This window comes from Sycon ciliatum, chromosome 1, assembly GCF_964019385.1.
Source record: "Sycon ciliatum chromosome 1, ocSycCili1.1, whole genome shotgun sequence".
NCBI classification, from domain to species: Eukaryota; Metazoa; Porifera; class Calcarea; order Leucosolenida; family Sycettidae; genus Sycon; species Sycon ciliatum.
Genome location: NC_088643.1, coordinates 62,156,714 through 62,182,444, shown reverse-complemented (window position 1 = coordinate 62,182,444; position 25,731 = coordinate 62,156,714). Strand labels below are relative to the sequence as shown.

Sequence of the window (25,731 nt, the reverse complement as noted above, 5' to 3'; positions counted from 1 at the left end):
CCGAAACCTACAACAGCCAGTTACTACAAAAAGCTATAGTTGATCTACCACTGCGTGCGACCACGGCCAAAACTCGCTGATTGCGAGCGTAACGCTTAGCCTCCGCTGGCCCCTGAAGATTGCTCCAGTTGGATTGCGGACTCCGTTACTCGATTTCCGGTACCGGTTGAATTCATCAAGAGAAAATGTACAAACCTACATTGTAACATAGGCTACAAACCCATCACTTCTATTTTCACAAGCCTTTGAATCCCGCTCGACCTTGATGATGATAATAATAATTATTATTATTGATATGAATGCTTGATGACTTGTCCAGTTGTCGACACGACGACAGGTAGATCTACTGAAGTACTACCGGTACTACCATTAATTTTATGTTACGGCATGTACTACAGTCTGTACGTCTTTTTTTGCATGATGCTATCTAGGCCTAAAGGGGAAGTTAATAATTATAAGGCAAAAATTAAAATTTCACCAGTTGTAGTCTTCGGAGTGCTGAGTCGAATGGTCGTGGTCCGAGGAAGCTGAGACGCTCCCTTCCTACTTGAATCCCAATCGAACTCGCGCACTTCCACCGAAACTGGGTGACTGCGCCCTACTAGATGGGGATTTGTATGCAAAATGTCACTAAAAGCGCCATTTCGTTCTTATAAAAGCACGGATGACCGCGATTGGCCCATATGTTGTAGTCTTTTGGACGCTGAGTCGACTGGTTTTGGTCCGAAAAGGCTGCGATGCAGCGTTCCTCCTTTATTCCCAATCGAACATGGTTGAAGAAGCGGTCACGTGGTCCTGCGTGCCCAAATCACCTGGTCACCACGCCAGCAGGTGACAACTTTCACACCAAGGTTCAACTCGAGTTCAACTCGAGTGACAGGACTGCACCCAAAAAAGGTCAAACAGGCTAGTAAGTTGTACCAAGAGTCCACCGGGACTCTTGGTTGTAGAGGAGACGGCTCGACACCGGGACGTTTTGACAGCCAAATTTGTATAGACCCAAACCGATCATCAGCGTTGATTTTTCACTCGAAATATGCTTGTGGAAGGAAACTGGCATGTTGAAGTTTGCTCTGGGGCCAGAGTCAATCGAACTGAGCCACTCCTTTGTGTTGACACATTGCCTCCAAGTTGCCCAATTTTTCGCTTCAAAAAAGTTCAAATCAGAGGTGGCTCCAAACCGGACACGTTTTAGAGTGCCCGTCAAATTCACTCTGGGTCTGAAATTAGGCAATTGCTATCGCTCCACGACGGCCAGTACAGAGTAACAATAAGCCTTGTGTGTGCTTCCATTAGTTTTAATTGGTATGCGGTGCTTTATTGGCGAGAGGCGAGCCGCTGTTTACCTGCGACAAGAAATTGATTTTTCGAAAGTCGTAAAACTCAAGTCGCAGTGCGAAGCAACACGTCAAAAACTCACCTGCTTGATATGGCGCTTCTGGTCATCGCAGAGCCATGAAATTTTGGCTCGGAGTATAACACATCGTAGTCTCACTGTGACATATGTTTTCTAATCAAAATACCAAGAGAGAAAGTGAATATTGAGTCCGTTCCGGTTTGCAACCGGTGTCCTATTTGAAACCGTCCCCTCTACCCTGCAGGCACGGTCCTTTTCGGACCAAAGCCAGTCGACTCAGCGTCCAAAAGACTACAACCAAGAGTACATAAACCTGTACTCTTGCTACAACATATGGGCCAATCGCGGTCATCCGTGCTTTTATAAGAACGAAATGGCGCTTTTAGTGACATTTTGCATACAAATCCCCATCTAGTAGGGCGCAGTCACCCAGTTTCGGTGGAAGTACGCGAGTTCGATTGGGATTCAAGTAGGAAGGGAGCGTCTCAGCTTCCTCGGACCACGACCATTCGACTCAGCACCCCGAAGACTACATATACAACTGGTGAAATTTTAATTTTTGCCTTAACTTCCCCTTTAAGTATACTAGTACAGGCTAGCTGTTCCTGCAAAAGGCTGCATGCAATAATTATCATGATTGTCTTCATGATAACGTCGTTACTTTGATCATACTACCCTTTTCAGGTGATCTACGGATATTTCCCCTAGTTTGAGGTGATTATGGCTCATAATCCCCTCAAACGAGGGGATCTCATATCCACAGGAAATCCTGTGGATCCCCTCGGACGGTGGGTCGGACCCAGTATGCTATTGCGGATTATGTTATACTTATAGCAAGGAAATTTTGTGCAGAAGTGATTTGGTTTCGGCAGGGACATTCACATTTCGTACGTTATAGCGAGGTCTGACCTGTAGTAAGGAGCAGTGTTATGTCATTCGCCTTGTAACATGCTGTCGACTTCGAATATCACCACTACATGTACTGTGCTCGACTGCTGTAGGTCGACAATGCAGAGTGCAGAAGCCCCGTGCACGTGAGTCGACCGGCGAAGCTGGGGAAACTACTTGCGGTGCCACCAGGCACCACTGCCAACCCTGCACCGTAAGAGAGCATCTCCCAGTCTGGAACCTTCGAATGTTTATCCGGTTGTTGATGGCACTGTGACGTGGCCAATAAGAAAAAAAAACACAGCAATGGGATTGACCAAGATAGAGAGCAGAATGTTGATAATGATGATACATTCTTCTTAAAAAAAAAATTATGATGTCAGATGGTTGTTTTATTTCAAAATCCAAGCGGGGGTTTCTTCCCAGTAAGGAGGTATAGCGAAGAGCATAACACAAAAACATCATTCTATGACATCACGCTATGACACAATTGCCATGAAGGTGTGTTTGTTTGCTGATGTTTTGTGCACCGAACCATACACATAGAATTGCTGGATCCTACAGCTGTACATGTAGGTGTAATTTTACAACTCTTCAGGCCAGCTACAGAGTACAGGTCTCTGATGCAAAGCCTCGCAGTAACGGATATCTGTGATTCTGTCCATCAAGCCAGTCGATCAAATCTGACTATTGACGATCCAGCGCTGTCTTTGTCCTGTCAAGACCAGATCTTGGCCTTCAGGCTGGCAAACGAGTCTGACGAACAGCTCTCACCAAAACACTTCTGTCAAAACACTTCTGTCAATGAGTGACGAGGTGGCGGAGCTGTACTGGTGCTGTTTCCATGGTTTCTCTACCGGCGAAGTTACCGAAATTTTTAAAAGTTCCACCGAAAATGACGTGTTTATACAATAATAATTATACAGTATTTTGTCCGTGCAAGCGAAATTGAGATGTGGAAATGTTTGTAGCCTATGCCTGAGATCCTTACGGAAGCATTCTTGCTCCTTGCTGTTTACATGCTCAAGGTTAGGATCATTATAAGGATCGCTTGCGTACACAGTCATGTATATGACTGTACTTATACAAAGTACATGCACAATATTTAAAAAAACAAACATTTTGCAGTCGGCTACTAGCTACCCGGAGAAGGTACTGATAGCGGTATAGCGCACACGTACACAGTACTTTGAATACCAGTAGTCTGCAGTAGATGCAACCATTGCTTGATCATGCAATTGGCCAGATTGGGTTTGGACAACTACATGTAGTATATTTATAATGTAAAAAAAGTGTTGTGTGTTTCTCTGTTGTTTACCTACCATCATTTTGATATCCATATGATGCATGGCCCCACCTTTGGCTGCTGGATACTAGCCCGGTGGGTGCCAATCTCCGGCCTGCGGCCGAGTGCTGTTGGATATTAATTTTATATAATAGTAAATCAAAACAACTGAAAATACCAAGAGAGAAAGTGAATATTGACCCAGTTCCGGTTTGCAACCTATTTTGAAACCGCTCCTCTACCGTTTTTCCAGCCTCTTACAAGCATGCACACGTGTGCCCACTCTTCAAGTCTGGAGACAAACTTGCAGCTACCAACTACCGGCCAATATCTCTGCTGCCCGTTGCCTCCAAGATATTGGAGAAGGTTGTCCACCGGCAGATTACTGAATTCTTCCGTGACCACCCAGAGCTGTCTGCCTTGCCACTGGAGCAGTTTGCGTACCGTCCAAAGCACAGTTGCGAAGATGCCCTCGCTGTTTCCATGGATAGGTGGACAAGAGCACTGGACAATGGCCAGTGATGCGCGATACTGTTCGCAGATATGAGCAAGGCTTTCGACCGTGTACAGCATCAGCAACTGGTCAACGAGCTGGCTGACGTCGGGCTAGGCGGCTCTGTGCTGAAGTGGTTTGCGGACTATCTATCCTCCCGAAGTCAACAAGTCATGGTCAATGGGGAGCGTGGTGGGACTGTGTCCTGCACCAGGGGAGTTCCGCAAGGGTCCGTCCTTGGCCCCTCCTCTTTTGCGTCTACATCCGCAAGGTCCGGGCCACAGATTGTTCGGAACAGTATTTCTCAGCTCTATGCCGACAACATCGCATTTTTCATCATTGGAACGGACCTCTCTGTCATGCTGCGAAAGCTTCAGGATGACCTTAGCGCTCTGGAGCTCTACCTAGATGACAAAGGACTTCTCATGAACCCTGATAAGACGCAGTTCCTGGTCCTTCGGCGCCCACGCCAACCTGTGCCGCATCTACCAATCCCCCTAGTTTGTAAAGGCAAGCCCCTCACCCCTGCAGCCACCGTGAAGGATCTCGGACTACTCATCGACGAGCATCTCACCTTCCAGCCGCAAGTCGAGAAGGTCTGCGGTGTGGTGTTCGTCAAGATTGCCGCCTTCAGACATGGCCGAAAAAACCTAACACCTGAAGCGAAGAGGACGTTCTATTTATCCATTGTGCAGTCGACTCTCGACTATGCCAGTAACGCTTATCTGTACTGTCTCAGCGCCACCCTGTTCAATAAGATCGTGACGGTAAGTCACATAGCAATGAAGAAGGTTTTTGGGTTTGACCGTATGATGTCTACTGAAATTGTTCTCCGCAAATATCATCTCTATTCTTTTGAACAGCGCATACATCTTAAACTCTATGTTTTCGTGTACCGCTACTTGTCCCCACATCTTGCTAGTCCCCTTCTCCAATCCTTGTTCCAGCTTAGGCCTAGTTAGGGCTGCTGTGCCTGGACACCAGGCTCGCACGCGCGGCCAGGCACAGCGTGCATTAGTTCTTCCGCCTGTTTCTACGCAATATGGCATGCGTTCTATTTCTTTCCTGGCGGCAGACAGATGGAATGCTCTTTACTTCCCACTGACTGCCGTCAGGCCCCGTCTCTTACTCTGTATGTAAACATGGTAAAAATTCACCTAGGGTTCCCAGTAAAAAGGCAACGCCTGTTGGGACACCCCTAGTAAAATAATAAAATCTACTTTTTTATTATTATTTTTTTACTAGCAAACACAGCCCTACTAATAATCGGGGGAAGAGGACAACTGAAATGACACTGGACAACAAAACAAAGGGGAGTAGGGGCAATGTGCCGATGTGGTTGGCGAGGCTCATCAGACCGGAGGTCTCGGAATCATAGCCTACGACCAGGCATCGAAAGGAATGCAGCTAGGGAGGGAGATCAAGTGAGAGAGAGAGAGCCGGAGAGAGAGAGACACACACACACACAGAGAGAGAGAGAGAGAGAGAGAGAGAGAGAGAGAGAGAGAGAGAGAGAGAGAGAGAGAGAGAGAGAGAGAGAGAGAGTGAGAGACAGAGAGAGACAGAGTGAGAGAGAGAGAGAGAGAGAGAAAGAGAGAGACAGAGAGAGAGAGAAAGAGAGGCAGAGAGAGACAGAGAGCCACGAGAAAGAGAAATAAAATAAAACAAGAAAGAGATGATGGACGAGGGTAGTTGCTCATTAATGGGTAACATAGCCTCACAGAGAGTCCGTAGCCCAGAGCCAATTATTTTGACGCAAGTGGCGATGGACCTTCGTCTTGAAGGATTGGAGAGACTTTAACTGGGGCATCGGATTCGGAAACATGTCTTACGGAAGCCTGTTCCATTCATCCACTACACCATTATTATGGGAACGGACGCTGGAGAAAGTTGGGGGCCGTGGGGAGGAGCACTGCTTGTAGCTGATGCTGGTGGCGGACACGGAGCTGCGACCTTGTCCGCGGGACGATGCTAGCTTCCTGGCGAGGCGGCACGAGCGCAGAGAGGTCTGGATGGTCTTGAAGGCACATTAGCTTGTACATATACGTGAGAGCGTACACTTGGCGGCGGGCAGCTAGGCACTGCAGCAAGGCGTCAGGATCAATGATAGCAAGGGCCTTCCGCTGTACGCGGTCGAGACTTTGCAGGTGAGAGTTGGCTGCGCCCATCCATGTCAGTGGTGCGTATTCGAGTACAGGGCGTACGAAGCCTCTGTACGTTGTCAAGCGTCCTTCACGACCAAGGAAACTGGATGCTCGACGCAGAAATCCTAGCTGGGCTACAGCACGAAGAGAAACATTGCGGAGATGGCGTCTGAAGGTGAGTTTGCTGTCGAAGGTCACTCCCAGGAGCTTCAGCTCGTCCCCACAGGGAATATCATGGGCTCCGAACGGTAGGTCTGGGAGTGGCCGGGCGTTGCGGTGGTGGCCAATATGCAGCAGCTGCGACTTTGTCGGCTCAAAGTGAACTCGCCATTGTTCTCCCCAGCTACCCAATCGATCCAGGATAGATTGCATGTCTGCAATACTACCAGCAGAGTCATCTCTGGATCGTATGATGGTGTACAGCGTGGTGTCATCTGCGTACACACCCATTCGCGTTGATGGGGAAAGACAGGTCTCAGCATCGTTGACATACATCAAGAATAAGGTGGGTCCCAGGATGCTGCCTTGGGGTACGCCAGCTTTAATCTGGAAATGAGCAGATTCCTGTCCATTGACGATTGCGCTTAGTGTGCGATTCCGTAGATAGTCCCGTAGCCACTGCAGCAGGCCACCGCCAATACCGAGAGTGGCCGCTTTGTGTAGGACGCCAGGGTGCGACACGCGGTCAAACGCACCAGCAATGTCGACAGCCAGGACGTGGGCACAGCCACCAGAACCAGCTGCCAGCGACCAGTCATGCCCAAGCACTGCTAGTAGGTCCGCTGTTCCAAGGCCACTGCGAAATCCGTACTGCTTGGTTGACAAGAGATGATGTTTTCCAAGGTGATTCACAATTTGACAGTTCACAATACGCTCCATCACTTTGGAGATGATGGGGAGGAGGGAGACTGGGCGGTAATGCTTAGGGTTGGATAGGCTGCCCTTCTTGTAGACTGGCACAACTCGAGCACTCTTCCAGGCCTCTGGCTGAACACCCTTACGGAAGCACAGGGCGAAGAGGGACGTGAGAGGCGATGCAAGTTCATGGGAGCACTCTTTGAGAACTCGGGCAGGGATGTTGTCCGGACCGGACGCCTTGCCAACGTCGAGCTGGTTCAGGAGGCGTTTCACTGTTTGCAGGCGGAAGTAGATTCGGCTAAGTGGGGTGACCCCGGGTTGGCGAGCATGAGGGAGATCCCCCGGGCCCAAGTCATCATCTCCAAGGCTACATTTATTGGCGAAGTAGCGACCAAGGCAGTTTGCTTTGGCAGCATTCATACGGAGTTGGTGACCAGCGTCATCCACCAAGCATGGTATAGACGAGCCATGACTGGCGCCAGCAGCAGATTTGAGCACCGACCACCATTGCTTGTCTCTCAGGCCTCCGCGTGACAGTTTCCGACGAACTCTCAGTTCCCAGGATGTGCGAGCTCGCACATTCGCGAGGATAGCATCTTCTACTAAGCGCATGAAGCAAGCCTTGTGGGCTTCGCTGAAAATACTGCGTCTCCAGGCCTTCCATGCCTTGTCTTTAGTGTTCAATGCTGTGGTGCACTCAGGAGTCCACCATTTGGGGTCTGCTGGGCGGGTAACAAGCTGCTTGGCGGGGATAAATTTCTGCATGCCGCTGGAGATGACGTCACTTAGCTTCCTGCAGGACTCTTCAGCCTCAGGGTCGTCAGTCGCAATGGTGGACCAGTCAGTAGTGCGATAGAAGGCCCGCAGGCGCCCCCAGTCTGCCTCATTGTAGCGCCAGACAGTCCTGGAGGTAGCTTGCTCAGCATCAGGGGTGAGATAAAAGTCGGCAAGAACAACCCCATGGTCAGAGCGACCAAGTGGCGGTTTGACAGTGGTGTCGATAGGAACGGGCATGTTGGAGAGGATGAGGTCCAGGGTGTTCAGACCCCTAGTCGGCTGCAAGACATGCTTGTGGAGTTGATGCTCAGCACACAATTCTTCCAAGGCCTCTCCAGCTACAGTTGTTTTGCTGCTGCAGAGCCAAGTCTCGTGATGGACATTAAAATCCCCAGCTAGCACTATGTGAGTGCCGTGAGTGCGGGCCACGTCTAGTGCAGGTCCAAGATACTCAATCAGACAGGTGTCGTTGTCCGCACAGGATCCAGGCCGATACAAGGCACCGATAACAACAGATTGTTGCGTAGAAAGACTCACTGCGAGCCAGAGGACTTCGTGGTCATCAGTGGGAATCTGGTCGAGGTGCACCACTGGGAGGCCGGACTTCACCCATACAGCAATGCCGCCACCAAACGTCGGATGGGAGGCGAGTATCCTTGAAATATCGTCTCAGAGGCTACGGTCTGGGCCGAGAACTTCGTTTCTGTGATAACCGCTATGTCGACGTTATCGTTGAGCAGTGCATGCTGCAGCTCCCCCAGCTTGTTGGTGAGGCCAAACGCGTTGGTCACCAGCCAGCGGAGCGGCGGAGCTGCACTGATCATTGCGGGGTGCCAGCAGATGCCGTGCTTTCGCTGTCAGCGCTCTCAGCACCATCAGGTGTAGGGTCACCTCTCGCAGCGCCGGCAGGGTGTTGTCCGTTGGGCTTCGGACGGTCTCGGTACTCCCATGGCCGGGCGTACAGAGGCCTTGGCCAGAAGTCCGGAGTTGTCAGGAGGCTCAGGTCTGTGGCATCGATACAAATCCTAGCTGACACCTTTCCCGTCTGCGTTGTGTGGATGATGCCGTTGTGAACACTGGCCGTTGATCCCACTGCCTCAGCGCGCCGCTTCACGAAAGTCTTGATGCTCTCTTCAGAGCAGTTTGTACCTAGGTTGCCCACAAAGATTACTGCTTTCTTGGCCCTGGGGGGTTCCTGTGCAACTAGTTGCCAGCTGTCGTCAGCAATGATGTCCAGAGTCTGGAGCTCGTTGTCGTCCTCCTCCAGCTCCAAGTTGCGCTGGCCAGCATGCTGCACGTCGCCCTCATCAGTCGTGGCCCGCGTGGCATCCTGGGCCTGGTCCCGCGTGACATCCTGACCTGGGCCTGGTTCCTGCGCGTACGGGTACGGGTACGCCGTCGACCCTGCGGAGTACGAGTTCTCTGGGGTTCAGCTGTGGCAGGCCGAGGAGAAGCAATGGCGGACTCCCTGAGGGCGACAACCTCCTCGTTTAGCCCTGCAATTTGCCTCGATAAGTCGTCAATTCTGTTATTCAGTCGTTCCTCGCGGTCTGCGGACTCCGTTACCAACGCTGCTAACGTCTTCATCACATCTACAACCGACGACTCGATCCCGGGGAGGGAGCACAACAGCTTTACCTCGGAATCCGCTAGTCCACGAACGGCAGATTTAGTTGGAGGCATGGTGGAGGTGACCCAAGTTGGGCCAACGCTATCGGATGCCTACCTAGTTTTCTAGTTTTAACCGCATACACAGCAGCACTACGTTGCATGTATGATGATCTTCGTGGCTACGCGCACGCGCACATGCATGGGGGTTATGTACTCTTGATATGATACGTCACACTATATTTATCGTGCGTAAGAAATATCGGAAATAAGAATAGAAAGTCGTTTTTCAACACCCACGCTATAACCGATACCAAGAGTACATAACCCATATGGGCCATAGAGGTTGTGCAGGCAGTTGCACACTCTTGGTTATGTACTCTTGCCGAAACCTACTGTACTACCTGACTACACTGTAGTACCATGTTACAATCATGATGTATGATGCAGGGAGCCCTACGTGTAGGGCTCCCTGGTATGATGTAGCCTGACCAGTACGGCAGTAGTGGCAGTATAGTACTGCATGTAGACCAGTCAGTATAATAGGATCATGTATTATCATCAAGAGTACATAACCCCCGGGGGGGGGGGGGGGGTATGTACTCTTGATGTCATCAAGAGTCCATGTTTATGCACTCTTGATGTCATGTAGATCAGGGACAGGGACTGTCAGGGAGTCGTCAAAATATCCCGTCAGTCGTCAGTATTTGACGACTCCCTGATGTAGATCTACCATGATGACTACTGGCTTGGCAGTAGAGCAACCCTGTGGGCAAGAGTCTTGCTGTGGGGCAGCTACAGTAAGATCGGGCGCCGAAGAACACCTCGCCGAAGAACACCCAGGCTGGAAAACCGGCAAAATTTAAGAACAGTCCAGGCTAGAATTATCAGATTTAAGAACACTAGATCTACATTGTACGTAGATCTACATTGTACATGTATGGGAGGTGAGTACATGTCATGTACACGTGTAAACAGTAACTGCTACATGTACAGTCATTCCCATTTACGACACCCACTAGTTTAGAAGTACAGTCGTCCCTCTCTAATCCAGCACTTTATAAACCAGCACCCTCGATAAACCAGCACAATTTTCAGTAGCCAAAATGTCCTTTTCATGCACATTGCAGCAGTAAATCATAATTATTATTTGTTAATCCAGCACCCTCGCTAATCCAGCAGATTTCCGTGGCACAAACGGTGCAGGATGAGGGACCACTGTACTACATTGCACTACATGTGATGATCATGTACATGTACATTGTACATGTACAGTCACATGTACATGTACATGACAAACGTCATGACGTCACTCGACTCGCCGCGCGCGTGTGAATAAGAACGGTCTGGCTAGAATCAAAGTTAAGGCAAAAATTAAAATTTCACCAGTTGTAGTCTTCGGGGTGCTGAGTCGAATGGTCTTGGTCCGAGAAAGCTGAGACGCTCTCTTCCTACTTGAATCCCAATCGAACTCACGCACTTCCACCGAAACTGGGTGACTGCGCCCTACTAGATGGGGATTTGTATGCAAAATGTCACTAAAAGCGCCGTTTCGTTCTTCTAAAAGCACGGATGATCGCGATTGGCCCATATGTTGTAGTCTTTTGGACGCTGAGTCGACTGGTTTTGGTCCGAAAAGGCTGCGATGCAGCGTTCCTCCTTTATTCCCAATCGAGCATGGTTGAAGAAGTGGTCACGTGCTCCTGCGTACACCAGTCAGCTGGTCACCGTGCCTGCAGGGTACAACTAATTACTTACTAGCCTGTTTGACCTTTTTTGGGTGCACTCCTGTCACTCGAGTTGAACTCGAGTTGAGCCTTGGTGTGAAAGTTCTCGCCTGCTGGCGTGGTGACCAGGTGATTTGGGCACCCAGGAGCACGTGACCGCTTGTTCAGCCATGTTCGATTGGGAATAAAGGAGGAACGCTGCATCGCAGCCTTTTCGGACCAAAACCAGTCGACTCAGCGTCCAAAAGACTACAACATATGGGCCAATCGCGGTCATCCGTGCTTTTAGAAGAACGAAACGGCGCCTTTAGTGACATTTTGCATACAAATCCCCATCTAGTAGGGCGCAGTCACCCAGTTTCGGTGGAAGTGCGCGAGTTCGATTGGGATTCAAGTAGGAAGGGAGCATCTCAACTTTCTCGGACCAAGACCATTCGACTCAGCACCCCGAAGACTACAACTGGTGAAATTTTAATTTTTGCCTTAACTTCCCCTTTAAGAACTAATTACTTTCCTAGGCTGCGCTCGAGCCCCTGCGTTCTTCGGCGCCCGATCTCACTGTAGGCCTATGTATAGATACAAGAGTCCATAACCCCCCAGAGTGTGCAACTCCAGGTTGGGGTCTGGCGCAACGAAATCCAAACATTGCGTCATCCGGTCCCCGGGCAAGCATGGGCGGATGGGGCCATATCCCCATGTGCATATCTGGTACATCCGGCGGGGGTTCCAAGTTGAAGGTTGCTTTGAAGCAAGCCACGGAAGTGTCACGTAAAACGTTTGCTGCACGGGCTATGCAGTGTCAGCAGAACGGCTTTGATTTCACAGTCACAGAATTTTTTTATTTGAAGAGAGTTTCTCTGCTCGTTGTCTGAAAAGCTTGCATTGGGAGAGTTCGTGACTCCGGGATAGCAAGAATAGGCATGGATATAGATTTACAAGATTTGATGGAAATAGCTCTTGGCACACGGCATGAAGACCCGATCGATTTCGAAGTAGATGTGCTTCCACCTGCAGTGAATGTTCCTGCTGGGTTCACAACCAGACGGTTCAAATTGACGGGTGTTCCATTGCATGTGAGAAGCACAGACTTCGAGCAATAAATCTCTATCCAGGTGCTGGAAGAATTAACAATTTCCAACACTCGACAATCGAGAGAAGAAAATGAGGAGCCCAGATCGAACAAAAACTGACGAATATCGTCCACAGAGACACTGCACTCCGGCGACAATGGGGAGCGCTTTGCTTTAGGTTCAACAGTGGCCATTGTTCTTCTCTTATCGGAGAGACACTCAAAAGAGAAAACTGTTCGACAACTCTAAAATAATTATTTGTGTACTTGAGCCTTTCCAGGCGTGTTACGTACAATACCTGACCGTGGATTCGTAAAGAAAGACCCCAAATTGGGCAAACGGGCGAAGTAGGTCCGGGCCAAACTTCCCATTTCGTCATAGCTACTCACTACATGACGTATGAAGTTTGGATTTCGTTGCGGGACTGATTTGTGCTGAGAAGGATCACGAGTTGCACACTCTGGGGGGTTATGGACTCTTGATAGATAGTATAGGGCACCCGAGGGAAAGTTAGTACAATCATGTAGTAGTTTCGTGAAGCCTTTTGAAACGTTCAAGAAAGCCTTTCCCACTGCACCGAGCAGGCAGTACATGCAGCAGAAGAGTCGACTAATGACTTGTCCGAAGCCGGCGAAGGCGATCGAATGTTTGCTGATGATCGGTAGCTCCAACTACTTCCAAGTCTATCGCTAGCGGACTGTCGCCTGCTAGCTGTAGTTGGGTCATCATGGTCGCCACCGCGTACCGGTGCACCGGTCATCATGGTCATGGAGGCGCGCTAGCAAATGGCAAGGACATGCGCATGCGACAGTCGACGTTACCGTACCGTACAGGGCGCGTGCAGCGCAAGCTTCCGCGTACCATTCGCGCCCCATGTTGGTTCCACGAGATCTGGCCTGTTTTTAGCGCCATTGGTTTATTTGAGAGTTGAAAATAATTGGAGATTCATCATGTCTGGTCGACGTTTCTTGTTCAGCCTTCAGAACCTTTCTGGTTGCGTTCGTCCTGTTTTCCAAACTAGGTGAGCTCCTTCCGGTCAATTTTAATCAGTTTAGTTATTGGCAATCAGCTGCCACTTGACTCCGAAACGTGCAAGCACTCACATGTGACATATGCAACTTCCTGAAGGCACTCTTTTGTTGCTGCTTTTCAAACACTCTCTAATTTCTGTAGACTTCATCACTGCAGTACCATGGCCTCTCGCGCTCAAATCCAGCAGGCTGCCCCTGTCTTCAAGGGACAAGCAGTTGTTGATGGACAGTTCAAGGAGATTTCTCTGTCTGATTACGCAGGTAGGGTCGGAAGGATGGCTGGATCGATGTTGCCTTCAAAACTTCCCAGTTTCCGGACGAAGTCTGAAATCAATCTGCATTTTCTGTTTTTCGTGCAGGCAAATATGTTGTCTTCTTCTTCTACCCTTTGGACTTGTAAGTCTTATTACTGCCTCCCACTGTTGGTCTAAAATGCTTCGAACAGAATTGTGCACTTCAGTTATTGCGCAACATCTATTGTATGTATGCGTGCGTACAGGAGTTTTGGCGATCGATTGGAGTAAATTGGTTCACCTTTTTTTTGGCCCGAGGCTGTAAATTGTGACTGGCTGTCGGAAATTCTCTCTACTATTCTGTTTGAAAAATCAGTCTGAGGCTGGTGACTACAGTGAGACGCATGCGATTTTGCGTGCATGTACATGTAAAATGTAGTTCTCCATGACATGGACACTGGCTGTCACGTCTACTGCTCAGCAGCTCCACTGCTTTTGAACGACCTCCGTACTGATCTGAGTGAGAGTGTGTAGATTTGCATTACTGTTATTCCGCAGCATTATCCTCTTCTGTTAGTCTCCAATACCATAAGCTGTAGGCCAAATGAGCAAGGTGGCCATAGCAAAGTCCCCTGCTGCGTAACCTGCTGCGTAACCTCCCCCCCCCCCCTCCTATTATTAATTTTCATGAGTTCAGATACTACTGACCACTGCTGTCGTGCTACTCTTTCTTGCGGATTACATGAGAAGTGCACCAAGACACTTGCTGACTTGTATGCCAGCTTGCAGGGCACAGGCTTGATAACTCCTGTTACACATACTAGTACATTTGTGAATGGCAGCGGGGTTTCCAGCACACCGTTGCCAGCATACCTGGGGGAACATTTCATTTTGTGACATCTTGTTCTTCCAAAAACTCTCAAAGATCAGCATAGTGTAATTGCCCCCCTGTGGTGCGTGTTGTGTACTGATGTGACTGTATGTGCGTGTGTACGTGGCCTTGCACATACAATTGAAGAATTGTCTCGGGGTCAGCAGTTTTGTCCCTGCCGTTCTGCAAGTGGGTTGAAGTGAATGTTCAGTAGCCACCAATGAAATCCTGGTGGTGTGCATGCTTAACTGCACTGTACATCCTGTACTCCTGGATGGTCTGTCAGGGTTTCATTACCAGCCACAGCACACATCAGTTCGAGCTCATGCCATCTTCTCTTCTTCTTTGTCTCCTTTTGTTTGTTCGTGTAGCACCTTTGTTTGCCCAACTGAGATCGTTGCCTTCAGCGATCGCGTTGAGGAGTTCCGCAAGATCAACTGCGAGGTTGTTGCCTGCTCTGTCGACTCTCACTTCTCCCACCTGGCATGGTAGGTTCCAGAACAGCGACGTTAGCCCTTCCCCCTTTTCTGCCAACGTGTATTCTTCGGGTGGTGTGCTGCAGGGCCAAACCATCAATGCAAGTGTACAATCGTCCACCAGTACTGGGAATCAGGGTATCACCCACATTTGCCATTTTAGCATGTGTTCATTGCGGTGTGTATAATGGAAATGGGGTCTGAAGAGTGCACGCTTCGAATGCATGTAGAGTGCTGGTCAATGAAATCCAGTCGTGTCGCTCGAGTTTGCGCCTTGCACAGTTTCACAGCCATGTGTTCGCAGCCCGGAGACTGCGCAACGCCCGGCGCATGCTTGACAGATGCAACTGGATTTTATTGAGCGGCACTGTAAATGCTTGCAATGACTGGCGATAATCGAATACAGTGTTTAAGGAACTTACTATGAGTAGATTCAGTGCGAGATGCTATGCCTCCATGTTACTCTGCATACAGCGAGTCTCCACTGACTGCTCACATACTGCATCCATATTGAAACTAGGAAACACATCACATATCCTTCTCGCTGCCCAGAGCTATTAGGGAGGTTTAGTTCCCACGTAACGGAAACGCGTAACGTGGGTGATCCACGTAAAGTGGATGAAGGGCACCCACGTTGCAATGTTGTGTTTAGTCACACGGAACAAACAAAAGCATGAAGCGAAAGGCCCAAACCTGGTAAAAGACGAAGCTACCCGGGCCTAAGAAGTTCATCCAATATTTTGATTTCGTGCTTCGGAAACTTCTTCAGCTGAGCACCCTCACAGCTCGCGAAATGCGCTCCATTCTGATTTTCACCCACGTTCTGGCGGAACGTGGGTGAGCCTCCATACACGGTATGTCGTGAATCAGAAAACGTCTGTACGTGGGTCACTGAGTATCACGTGGTACACACACGTAAAGTACCCACGGATTGCGTGGGACTAAACCTCCCTATTCTCCCCGCCAAGCACTTTTTGGTGTTTTACTGCTGTCATTTGTGTGAGAGAGAGAGAGTGTGTGTGTTATCTGAAGTTAGCTGACATTAGTGCTCTCTTTATGTGATCACATTGTATTCGTTTCTGTGGTAGAGGTTGAAATTTGGAGATATGTATATTTTACGATTGCAGTGTAAGACCGTGGTGGTGAAGGAGATTGCCTAATTGGCTGCAGTGGAGCCTCCGTATATTGAAGAGCTAGAGGTTAATTTATATTTGAATGGCCTTGTGTTTTTCCTTTTTTTTCAGGACCAAGGTGCCCCGCAAGCAGGGTGGTCTCGGAGACATGAACATCCCACTGCTGGCTGACCTGACAAAGGGAATTTCCCGTGACTACGGTGTCCTGCTCGAGGACCAAGGCATTGCACTCCGGTAAGTGTGTCTCTCTACTGCATGGTAAAGACAATGGGCACTTTCGACTACATATTCTGGGCCCAAGTTTTATAATTCTCGAATGAGCGGATTGCGGCCATGTAAGCGAGCGACTAGACGTAGAAATTGTGAAGGGGATCATGTGAGATCCTGTACGCCTAGCATGGCGCGTGCGTCGATTCTGTCGGGAAAATTAGCAATTCAGGCGTCTCTTCAGCATTGACGGATTCTGACAACGGAATTTATGTGATGGAACGGTGCATCACCCATAACTAATTCTAGTATTGACCGAAATGTGTGTTATCAAACGCGCCCAATGAATGTTGACCGTTACCCTGGTGGTTGCACTCATGTGTTTGCATGTGTGTGTGTGTATCTTTCAATTTTCAGTGGCCTCTTCATCATCGACAACAAGGGAGTCCTTCGTCAGAGTACTGTGAACGATCTGCCCGTCGGCCGTTCCGTTGACGAGACCCTCCGCTTGGTCAAGGCTTTCCAGTTCACCGATGAGCACGGTGAAGGTGAGAGACAGAGAGAGAGAGAATGTGTGTGTGTGTGTTATCTGATGCATGGGTCTATCTGCTCTGAACTTTGAAACAATCACGTTTCTAGGCCTGGTAAATCCTCTGGTCCAACTGCTTTTCAAGTGGGTTTCACCAGGGTAGAAACGAATGTTCGAATGCCTTGGCTTCATTCTATGGCATGAGTAATAACCACGTCAATAAATCAAACGTTCATGGTATTGGTCTACAGTGCGTGCTCTGGTTACTTGTGCTTCTGGAGATTGTCTTGCCTGCTCATGAACAGCGACTACGTTTGACGTTTGTGTTGAGCCCTCTTCGGTGGGGGCGCCACATGTACTTTACTGTGTGTATGATGGCACTCTCGATAGTGGTGGTGATATTCGTTGAGAATCGTTTGTGAGCGTGCGCCATCTACGTCAAGGTGTTCGTGGGAATGGTTTGTTCGCTGCCTTTAGAGTGCAGTCTCAAGTACACCTGTATTTAATAGAGTTGAGTAGATTCTACTTCAACGTGCCAGTGAAACACAAATGACCAGATGTAGAGTCGCTAGCTTCAAATCAGTGATCACGATGTACCTTGTCCTGAAGAAATTAATGCAAAACGGCTGGAGGAGAAGTTCGTTGCAAGTGATGATTGGGTGAACGTCACGGCGTGAGGATAAGTAGAATATTGGTTCGGTCAGTGAATTTGCAGTCAGGAGAGAATATTTATGGGATTTGCTATCGTTTGTAGTACTGATTAGCGTGTTGCTATGACTATGTTGTCTTTGTGTAGTGTGCCCAGCCAACTGGACCCCTGGCAAGAACACGGTTAGTTGACTGGCTTGACAGTTCTGGGCTTTTAAAGGGAAACAATTGGCAATTTTTGTCATCAACACAAGCTTGCAAGATGGCTGCATTACGAATCTAGATACAGAGCACCACGAAAAGTCCATTTTCTACAGATACATGTATGTTGTATGGAGGCGTACACATACTTACAGTTTCCTCTTCTCGTTATGTGTCCTTCCTGGAGCAGAAAGCACCTTACTTGCCGTGGCTGATTGCCCTGTCATGATCCAGCACAACTTTACAGAATAGGTGTTGTATTCTCTGTTCTAAGTTGTTCTCTGGAATGCTTGCACCCCAGAAGCAATAGTACTTGTACGGGGATACTTATATTCATGTTTGTTCATCGGCATGGTTTCATGTACTACTCTTGCTGAAACATGCATTTTGTTGTACATGTACTTATGCCAGCTTGAAGGTACGGAAAGTGCTATTTCAAGGCCCCGTGTGCATGACATATGACATACGGTACTTGGATTTTCACTGGTCATCTTTCTGTCGTTCCTTTGTGCAGATCAAGCCCTCAGTGGATGCCAGCCAAGAGTTCTTCTCCAAGGCTGAGTAATGTGTGGTGCTGTATTCCCTGGTCCAAACCTATTTATTCAAAAATGTCCACCGATCGGGATTCTGACCCGTGTACCACACAGCAACTGCTCTACCAATGATGGCGGTGCATGCACATCTCCACTGCTTGTCCACCAATAACTCTGTGTGTGTGTGCTTGTGGGTATCTATGATTTCCGTGTTGTGCCGTGTTCTGATCGTGGCGATGCCGCCGTCACAGTGTGTGTGTGTGCCTATTGGTGTTCCCTTGAGACCGACAAGATCAATAGACTTTCTCCACTATTATTTATTATTCCTTTTTTGCTGGTTCCCTACGCTTTCTTACCCAACAGATCCATAAACTGAATTCAACAATTTCCATTTGGAGTGCAGTTCGAAACAAACGAGTTTTGTTCCAACATTCCTGTCCATGTGTGCCTTGAGTTGTGTCGCGGCAAAACACCAACATTACATCTTGCTAGTCCGTGTTTAGGTGCTAAAAATGTCCTTGTTAAATTAACAGCACAGTAGTACGAGACTCTTACACCAAATCCTTTCAGATGCAAGGTTTGTTTACACAGTCTGACCCTGGAGAAAATCGCGGAAGAATAGACCAAAATTCGTAACGCGATTTGTGGAGAATTTACGACAGCGTTTGGTAAACTTGCAAGTAGATTGGCCAATCTACAGTTTGCCTGCCAGAAAACTGCCTATTTGTCCATGAAGGAGAGGGTTTCAGTCCGCAAGTGCGCTCCGAGTTAGCGTGATCGTTTGGCCGAATCCGGAGTCTGCGTACATGTACTTGGAGTACAATCCGGCTACGCCGGGCGTGGCTGGAGTGGAAATGGACATTTTTTGACAGGTTTCACAGAATCTTTGTACGATATGCATACATTTTGCATACTGCACCCTTGCTTTTTTCGTTTGGGCCAGCGTTGCTCGGACCGCACCGCCTGCTCACACTCGATCCAGATTCGCCAATCGATGACACCTCAAGAGTCCATAACCACTGGGGTTATGGAGTCTTGATGAAATGCATGCACTTCAGTCCTCCAGTAATGTGCCGACTACCCATACGTACAGAATCGGGAGTGATAAGGCCTTGATCAAGTGATGCCAGCACGGTCTTTCGATGTTTTCATGCAACAAAACTTCAAAAATTGCGGAAGTTCTCAGAAATCGTCAAATTGCATCTGCAAAACCGCGATTTTCCACGGGGTCAGAACAGTATAGTACGCAGAGCAAAACGTTAAATAGTTGTACACCAAAGACAACATCCAAAGCGTTGCCCAAGGTAAATAGGCGACAACAGTTTTGAAATTGCGAACAAAAGGACGAGCTGAATCGACATGGGAAACAGCTTTATGCAAAAATATGTGAACATAATGTAGAGAAACAAAAAAATGTGATGACATAACTTCACGCAAAGTGAGTATGTCCGTTTCCATTCTCAACGGACGACTGTGCATGCATGGCTGCAGTCCTGCAGGGATGTGCAGCCTGATCCGTATCTGACACGAATCTCTCGCGATGACAATATACCATACTTTTAGAACGGCATTGAATCACCAGGACCTGCTGAATTGACAGAGCATGGTGCGTTCCTTACCGCTGTGGCGCTTTCTTGTCCAGAAATTGTGTACCTCGTCATTCTTCTTTTCGAAACACAATAAAACATCCGCGCCATGTCAATTCAGGTGGTCTTGTTGATTGGCGTTCAGACGGTTCTGAATCAATACTCGTACCGTCCTTTCCTTTTTCTAAGTTCGTCTTTTCCTTCTTCTTTTTTTTTACCACAGAAGTCCGAACGGCTCGATAGAACTTTTTTTTATGGCCTCTTTTACGGGCAAAAGCAACACAATGATGAGAAACCAGGGTATGATAGAAGTTGGTTTCCATTTTACATGTGCGAGTATTGCAACTGTATGCACAGCTGTAGAAGTACAACGTATGATGATGATGACAGCATTATAATTATCACAAGGCGAAGGGACACACTTCATTTAAAACAGTGTTCCTGACTGCAACCAGAAACCAGTTGGCAGGATCCCGGACTTGTTGTATTTTTTTATTTCAATTCGCTCAGGGCACAGGCAATGCTGCCTTCTCACCGGAGAGAGGATTCTTCGATTCCTACCAAAAACGAGAAATCTGCGATATGAATATGTATGAGAAAGATATGAGAAAAATGAATAATGATGATGTCGGATTACGACAGTTTAGTCGTTATGCGAGATTTCCCTGACGATTACAGATAAAGCGTTTCTGGAGGCAAGTGTCCAGAAAGGATGCGAGAACAAAAATACAGCGTTCCTGAAGGCAATGGCGCACATAAATAGAGCATAAGGCAACGGTGCTGAAAAGAGGTGAGAACTTACAAACAAGGCAATCGTGCAGAAAAAGAGGGAACTGAAGAACTAGCGGTTCTAGAGGCTAAGACACAAAGAGGTAGGGACAAACAACTCAATACAGTGTCAGATGGTGCTCTTGAATTTATCCTTTTGTGATATACATCTAATTTCAGCCGGCAACTTATTCCAGAGAATGGCACCTTGGAAACGGATGGAGGACCGTCCAGCAGGACCCGGAAGGAAGGGGATACGTAAGAGCCATGTCACCTGTCCGCGAGTGGCCCTTCGGTCATGATCTTCTTGAGAAGGTGTGGTGGGGGTGAAAAAAGACGAAAACAAGTGACTTGACAGTGGTGCAGGCAACGGAATACAAACATGAGGAGCTTTCGCTGAAACAATCTCTCAATGGTGGACAATTGCGACCATACAACTGTATAGGGCCAGGCCCCGGTTAAAATCTTCTGTATTCTAAAAGGGAGGAGGGGATCCCGGATCACTTTGTCATTCGGATCTTCCCAAGTAACTTAGTTGTACTGTTGAGATACCGAATTCCAATAAATCAATACAGTACAATACAATACAATACCCTACTTGTAGTGTTTCAGTTCTGGAATCTGTCTGAGCTGAACAATCCTTGGTTGGTTGTTGCCTGTGCATCCTGCATAAGTTTCTCCGACCTCTGTTGTTACTTTTTTTGTGTTGTTGTTTTTTTGGCAACTTATTCTGCCTAGTATGGCATTCTTCTTTCAGCTTGTCAGCTGGTCAACAGTGAATGTCATCACCATGAAAACGGACTGTTAAGCAGCTGGTGAGCTGAGAGAAGGAGACCATAGCTAGAAGTAGGCAAGAAATGCCAACTTTCCCTTAAAAAGCACAGCATGAATGACAACTACATTGTAACGTTAAAGGAGTGACGGCAGGGGAACATTGTACAGGACGCACAAGCAACAACCAACAGAGGGTTGTAATTTCAGATCTCAAATCTTAATCTAGAGATCTGGGTCCCTCCCCCCCCCCCCCCCCCCCATCCCATGGGCACGAGCAATGGCGGCCATTCTTTGCCACCGCATGCCTTTTGTGGATTATGCAATGGTTAGGCTGGTTCCTGACACCAATTGCATAGTGCAAGTACCGTCATAAACCGGCATATTGATACAATCACGCAGACCGTTTCCAGTACTGTACTAGGAGTGGGGCGTGGCCTGAGGTTTTCATCGAAACCAAGTTTCATCTGCATGCCTACTATGGTCTAGGCCATGCGATGTTGTGCTCCCCATTCCGTCCGCAGCATTGAGCAGGGACCTGTGAACTGATTCCTTGCCGTTTGCCGACCCCGGTCTGCACTCATCGTTTTTTTTGCCCGACGACGGTTGATAGAGAATGAGGACTGGTTGAGGTTAGGGACCGGCGGATTCTGCTCGAAAAGGTGGCAGATTCTGCTCGAAGAGCAGTGAAATTGGCAGAAGCATACAAACCTTATGGCGGGCAATTCCTCAAATTCTGCTCCATTTCTTTATCCACATGCCAAACATGCATGAAACTTACCAGAAAAAGTACCGAATTCTGCCAGTTTTTCTGCCGGCAGAATCCGCCGGACCCTAGTTGAGGTCGAGTCATGCAACACATGCCTCAAGGTGAGTGTGCTAAGATCGATGAGATTGAGAGTCTAGGGAGTGAAAAGTAATGTGGAAGAGCAGCTCGGTGGGTATTTATCAGGGCTTCTTTCGCAGCGACACATCGCGGCATCTGGACTAATCTGGACACCTGTCGAACCGTTGGTGCCATCGCCTGTCAATCTGTAGTCCGGACTCCTGGGACCATCTCACGCTGATACGCGGTGTTAATGTTATGCAGGCATCATGCAGCATACCACTACACACCACTGCCTCTAGAGCTATGTACACTGCATTTGTAACCAGTTACCTGCGTGCATTACACTAACTACTGTATTAATAATGTTTGTCGAAGTCATGCACATACACATGTACCATGTGTACATCATCACTACATGATGTACTGGCACATGTACAATCATGACAGTCATATTGTACATGTGCATGTAGCTCCGATTGTTCTGACATTGTCCTGCAGATGCTACCAGCCAGTACAAGTCCGCACACCATTGTTCTACTGTTTATCCATTGCACTATGACAGGGGGAGGTCGTATCTGTGAGAGATAGGCGTGGAATGTGATAATAATTATACTCTGACCACTGACCAGTGACCAAGGCAAGGCTGAGGATAAACACAAACTGATCATGACAGTCACTCAGAAACTGTCTATAGCCTGCCAGTCTCTCGGCATCACCGCCCCCTCTCTGTCATAACTGGTCCCAGTTATCACAATATCAGATGTACATGTACATCATAATAAGTCTACATGTGTTGCAAAACAGGGGCGTTAGTGCATGCCTGAAACCAAGAGTACCGGAGTACATACGTGTAATAACCTTAATGTTCTCTTGCTGAAACGTCATGTCTCCTGTACAAACCAGTGGCCACCATTCCAGGCACGTCCCCGTTGCCGCGATTTCCTCACTTGAAACATGGAACTGGTGGATGCACTAAGAACAGTGGCCACAACAGCAACAACAACAACAGCAACAACAGCAGCAACAACAACTCTTATTGGCCACTGGCTATCGTGAGAATAAAGATTTGAAACAACAACAACAACAACAATCTCTTATTGGGCACAGACCATCGTGAGAATAAAGATTTAAAAACAACAACAACAACAACAACAACAATCTCACCTTCTCATAAATTTATCTCTTATTGGCGACGGTGCCATCGTGAGAATAAAGAATTCAATTCAAATTCAAACAACAACAAAAGTGATGTAAATCACTTTCCAACTGCATAACCCACAGCCCCACCCACAGCATCTCACCTTCTCGTAAACTTATCTCTTATTGGCGATGGTGCCATCGTGAGAATAAAGAATTCAAACAACAACAACATCTCTTATTGGCCACTGGCTATCGTTAGAATGAAGATTTGAAACAACAGCAATAACAACAACAACAACAACAACAACAACAACAACAACAACAACAACAACAACAACAACAACAACAACAACAACAACATCTCTTATTGGCCACTGGCTATCGTGAGAATAAAGATTTGAAACAACAACAATAACAACAACAACAACAACAACAACAACAACAACAACAACAACAACAACAACAACAACAACAACAACAACAACAACAACAACAACAACAACAACAACAACAACAACAACAACAACAACACTGCCACCATTTAAATGACCATTGCCGAAAATTGTTCTTTACGTCGTATATTCTACCTATATTTGATTACTGTGACACAGCGTGGTGCGGTCTGTCTCAGGCCCTTGTTCAAACTCTGGAAATACACCAGCGTCTGCTTCTAAAAATCCTGTTTCGCAAAAATCAAACATTCTCCTCCCAACGTCTCTACAGTTTAGCTTCAGTATCTCCCCTCTTAGAGCGACACCAGCAACATCTTTGCATCCTTGTACACATGATCTTATTAGACCTGGCTCCAAAACACTTTGCTAAGTATAACTGGTTTGTGTCCACCAGATCAACACGTCATTCCTTCTCATTACCCCGTGCTAATACCTCCCTGTTTCTGAAATCTCCTATCTTCTCTGCGTACACTCTCTGGTCTTCCCTGCCAACTAGCCTTAAAGCATGCACAGACATTAAGGAGTTCAAGCTTCAGCTTCTTCGTCCTAAATAATCTCACCATTTTCGTCATGCCTCCCCTTGCAGTACTCTCTTTGTTTCTCTCCTTATTATTCAGTTCGCCGTGGTTGGCTACCACCCGACTTCTCATATATATTGGCAGTCTTCTGACGAGCCAGGAGATGTTGAATTAATAACAATAATAATAATAATAATAATAATAATAATAATAATAATAATAATAATAATAATAATACGAAGTAGTGGTTGCGACTTCGGCGATGATTTTGTAAGAAAGGTTTGCTCCCCACACCGGAGCTCGCGCTATTCCGCCGACTTTACTTGACACTTGACTGACTCACGACTGCCAAGTAAAGTCGGCGGAATAGCGCGAGCTCCGGTGTGGGGAGCAAACCTTTCTTAAAATAATAATAATAATAATAATAATAAGTACGAATAATAATAATAACAACAACAACAACAACAACAACAACAACAACAACAACAACAACAACAACAACAACAACAACAACAACAACAACAACAACATCTCTTATTGGCCACTGGCTATCGTGAGAATAAAGATTTGAAACAACAACAACAACAACAACAACAACAACAACAACAACAACAACAACAACAACAACAACAACAACAACAACAACAACAACAACAACAACAACAACAACAACAACAACAACAACAACAACAACAACTCTCTTATTGGCCACAGGCCATCGTGAGAATAAAAGATTTCAACAACAACAACAACAACCACTGGCTATCGTGAGAATAAAGATTTGAAACAACAACAACAACAACAACAACAACAACAACAACAACAACAACAACAACAACAACAACAACAACAACAACAACAACAACAACAACAACAACAACAACAACAACAACAACAACAACAACATTTCTCGGGCCACAGGCCATCGCAAGAATAAAAGATTTCAAACAACAACCGTGACGACATCATATTATTCATAACACCATCCGTTTGAGGGAATTAGAAGACGGGAATGACATTGTTTTCAGGCACATGTAACCTTACAGCCATGTTACTCACTATACAAACAAAGAACACCGAAACATAGCACCACACCCAGATCTCCATGCTTGCAAACCACCGCCCTTTAATAAAACTACTTCTTCGAAGCACATCATTTCCTGAGGCTGACACCTTTACCCTGCTATTGACACTCTGGTTTTCTTGCAGATCTACATGTCCATTGCAATTCGGTTTCTACATGTACATGTAGTACGAGTAGGCAATACTATGCATGATCACCATTGTTCCCTACACAGCTGTACAATTACAACGTACAAGTACATTATTGACACTCCTATTTACTAAAATGTACATGTACACGTACACGTACACGAGAATTGTACAGTCTAAGTTACAGTCTGAAGATTGGAATAGAACATATTATGATAAGACGGAGACCAGAAGACCAGAGGTCAGGTGCAACTCGCACTCTCTATAATTGGTGTGTTTGTTGACCACTTTGCTCACACCTCCATTGTGAACTGTCCAGTGTCAGCTACACTGCATTGTATTTTTTGTATCTATGGATTCTCCACAGGCCTTAGCCTAAATCGAGA

The 25,731-nt window shown here is 47.3% G+C and overlaps 2 protein-coding genes across 2 annotated transcripts in view; one reads left to right on the top strand and one right to left on the bottom strand.

The window, feature by feature from the left end:
- The window catches only part of LOC135804757 (DNA-directed RNA polymerase II subunit RPB1-like), a 6,000-nt gene extending 5,744 nt beyond the window's left edge, over positions 1 to 256 (bottom strand). The window contains exon 1 of the mRNA XM_065318711.1: positions 1 to 256. This exon is cut by the window's left edge and continues 203 nt beyond it. The gene's annotated coding sequence lies outside the window, so the exon portion shown is untranslated.
- A 12,817-nt stretch (positions 257 to 13,073) lies between these two features.
- On the top strand, positions 13,074 to 18,500 carry LOC135804756 (peroxiredoxin-2-like). The gene is made up of 8 exons (XM_065318710.1): positions 13,074 to 13,228; positions 13,381 to 13,499; positions 13,598 to 13,634; positions 14,714 to 14,830; positions 16,063 to 16,185; positions 16,576 to 16,706; positions 17,484 to 17,518; positions 18,051 to 18,500. The coding sequence occupies exons 1-8, from the start codon at positions 13,158 to 13,160 to the stop codon at positions 18,099 to 18,101; spliced, it is 684 nt and encodes a 227-aa protein (XP_065174782.1). The 5' UTR covers positions 13,074 to 13,157; the 3' UTR covers positions 18,102 to 18,500.
- Positions 18,501 to 25,731: the final 7,231 nt, after the last annotated feature.